Source organism: Chaetura pelagica, unplaced genomic scaffold (assembly GCF_000747805.2).
Source record: "Chaetura pelagica isolate M959 unplaced genomic scaffold, ChaPel_1.0 scaffold1407, whole genome shotgun sequence".
NCBI classification, from domain to species: domain Eukaryota; kingdom Metazoa; phylum Chordata; class Aves; order Apodiformes; family Apodidae; genus Chaetura; species Chaetura pelagica.
In genome coordinates this window covers 371,485-374,465 of record NW_009953954.1, presented here as the reverse complement: position 1 = coordinate 374,465, position 2,981 = coordinate 371,485, and the positions used below count along the sequence as shown (strand labels likewise).

Genomic DNA, 2,981 nt, shown 5'->3' with positions numbered 1-2,981 from the left:
TGCTGAGGACACTGGCCAGGACAGACCCTTAGGCCGTGCTCCTGGGGACCAGGGGGGAAGCTGCTCCTGCCCAGCACCAGTGGATAGTACCCTTTGCTCCAGACCTTGCTCGGAGCCAGACTTGAGGAGCCTGTCGTGAGTCCCTGTCCCTGTTCTGGACTGCCAGGAAGGCGTTTGGATTTTGTTTGTTACTGTTTCTCACTTCACCATCATCCTTAACCCATTAATTCCTCGTAGCGGCAGCAGAGCAGGACTGGAATCGCAGCTGCCTGTGAACAGGGGGGAGCTCTTCAGACACCCTGGGGAGAAACCTGGTAAACTTCCTTTTCCTTCAGGAGGAGAGGAGCTTAAGACCTTCCCCAGATACTAGATCTGCTCATGCCAGGGCAAAGCTGGGCAATAACCAAAGCAGAAAACACTGTTCACCCTTTTTTTTTTTTTGTCCTTGTCCAGTCCGTGGGTTTGGGGGGGCAGAAGCTGCATGTCTGTGTTGGAGCTTCCATCCCAGGGGAGCTGCATTTGGCCAGGCTGGGCAACAGCAGGGCCCAGTCCTGTGCTGGCAGCCCTGGAGAAGAGCTGTTCCTCTGCAGGGCTGTGGGAGTTTGGCCTCTTATGGCATGAAGCAGGAGCTGGCATGAAGAAGGAGCTTCTGGCACAGGGAAATGGTCTGGAGTAATGTCTGCTGGGAAGGGGTTGGTGGTGTTGGTGGCTGTGGGACGTTTGGGGAGGAGGACAGCAGCTCTGCCTTGCACTGCTCTGCTGTGGGTGATGTAGTTTGCTTTTCAGTGCCTTGTCCCCTCCAGGGGACACGTTTGCATTTAGATCAGCCCCATCCCAGAGGATAGGTTGGCTTTTCCCTGCCTCGACTGTTGCATGAGATTGTTTAGCGAGGAACCGAAACACTAAAGCCAGGACATTTCAGCCAGTTTTCCCTCATTTCCCTGGCAGCAGAGGTGAAGCTGGATGTGCCCGACCCCTTGGCTGGGGGGGTGGGACATGGACCAGCTGCCCCCAGGGGCTCTGGCGGTGGGGGGGTTTACACTTGCAGGCAGAGCAGAGGGATGCAGGAGTGGGCTGAGAGGAGGGAGATGCTGGGGAGAAACGTGGTGGACAAGGGCAGGGCTGGGTGGGGACAGGTGCACTGCAGCAGGGTCCCTGAGTTGGGCCTTGTCTCCCAGCACCATTGGAGTCCTCCCAGGGCTCTTGTGTTTCAGGTTTCCCTGTCAGCACCACAGGGTTCACTGGCCCCACTTCACTTTCTCTGCATTTCCCACCCAGGTGTGCCCCCCTCCCCTTTTTTTCTGTTTCTGAACCCCTGTTGTTGCTCTGGGGCAGGGGGGGCTGCTCATGACCAACGTGTCCCATCCTGCCACCAGCCTTCCTGGGAAGGGGCCTCAGCTCCTGCCTCTGGGGATGGGCCCGAGAGCACAGCATAATCGTAGGCTTTTAGGAGGAGCGGGTGGGTGGGAGGGGAAGGGGGGAAACAAACCAAATGATTTGATGAATGAAGAGTAGAGTTCATTCTATTTAATTAATGTACAAAATGTGTTTGTATATAATAATAAGAACCTGCAGAGCCAGTCTAGTACTCGGGGGGCTGCTGCTCCCCCCGGGGACACCCCACTTGCCCCATAAGGCTTGGGAGGGGGTGGCAGAGCACAAGTCCCTGTCCCAGCTGTGCCACGGGTGTGGGGCAGCCCCTTTGTGCTGAGGGACGTGTCGCTGTGCCCTCACCCCGTGCCCGTCCTGGCTCCAGAGTCACCCACGGTGAGGGGTGGGATGCTGGATCCCTGCTGGGCCGAGGAGCTCACAGGGCTGAGGTGCTGGGGCTGGTGCCATCCTGCTCGAGTTCAGCTCTGTGGCTCCTTTGGTGTCTGGGATCAGCCTGGCTTTGCTGCCCCAGTTGGGTCCTGGTCTGTCCTGCTGCCACATCAGTGCCCTGCAGGCCTTCCTCCTCCTCATCACCATCATCATCCTCACCATCATCAGTGCTGACCTGCAGCTGGGCTGGGCTGGGCTGGGGTGTTGCTGCAGGGGAGAGGAGGGGTTACCCTTGCCCCAAGTCTTCCTGCATTTTACATGCAGCCTGAAGAGACAGTGAGTCTTCCTTTTTCTTCCATCCTCTTTTATTTACATGGTTTAGAAACACAGTGTGGCTGGAGGCTCCAGTGCTGCAGTTTGTCCTGGCTCTGCAGGGGCCCTCCCCAAAATAAAACCCTATCGTTTGAGCCCCCCGTGTCTGCAGGACGAGCAAGGAGGGTGGGACAAGGCCCCAGAGCTGGGGCAGGGAGGCAGCCCCAGGACACCTCCCTCCCTCTGGCCACCACAGGGGCCTTTTCCCTCCTGTCCCTCATCTCTGATCTTGCTCCCACCACAGCTGGGACAGGGGGTGTGCTCTGCCCAGTTCAGGGGGGTGTTTGTGGAGCTTCCAGCCCATTCCTGGTGTCACCTCCACTCCTTGGGCTCCTCAGTGCTGCTCTTGGCCGGGCCCAGCGTGGCCACCAGCTCACTCTTCCGCAGCAGGGCTGCCCGCAGCTGCTCCCGCATCTCCTGGATCTTCCCCTCCAGCTCCTGCAGTTCGATCTCACCCGCAGCCCTGTCCAGGGGCTGCAGCACCTGCCCATTCCCGGGGGGCTGCAGGGACCCCTCGTCCTCAGGGGGGGCTTTGTCCAGCTGGAAGCGCACCCGCCGTCCCTCCTTCCGCAAGGTGCTCCAGGGCTGCCCCTCTGCCGGCACCTGCCCAGGCTGGAGGTGGCACCTTTTTGGGGAGGGGTAGAAGGGTTGAGCAGAGAGGTCCTGGTGGGTGCCCATAGGAGGAGGAGGAGGAGGAGGGGAGGGGGCAGGTGCCCACCCCCAGCCTGACCTCTGCTCCAGGCCCAGCTGCCGGCTCTTCTGCTCCTCCATGCCCATGTTCAGAGCTCGGTGGATCTTCTGTGGGGCACAGGGGAAGAGTGAGATGGACCAGCCATGGTCTTGGGGGG

The 2,981-nt window shown here is 59.7% G+C and overlaps 2 protein-coding genes across 2 annotated transcripts in view; one reads left to right on the top strand and one right to left on the bottom strand.

The window, feature by feature from the left end:
- Window positions 1-370, top strand: part of TMEM259 (transmembrane protein 259) — an 11,008-nt gene extending 10,638 nt beyond the window's left edge. Inside the window, exon 12 of the mRNA XM_010001857.1 lies at window positions 336-370. Within this exon, the coding sequence (XP_010000159.1) occupies window positions 336-370 (35 nt within the window). The remainder of the gene's footprint in view (window positions 1-335) is intronic.
- A 2,075-nt stretch (window positions 371-2,445) lies between these two features.
- GRIN3B (glutamate receptor, ionotropic, N-methyl-D-aspartate 3B) overlaps window positions 2,446-2,981 on the bottom strand; it is a gene marked incomplete at its 5' end in the record, with an annotated part of 6,116 nt that continues 5,580 nt past the window's right edge. Inside the window, 2 exons of the mRNA XM_010001856.1 lie at window positions 2,446-2,758; window positions 2,864-2,931. Of these exons, the coding sequence (XP_010000158.1) occupies window positions 2,446-2,758; window positions 2,864-2,931 (381 nt within the window). The remainder of the gene's footprint in view (window positions 2,759-2,863; window positions 2,932-2,981) is intronic.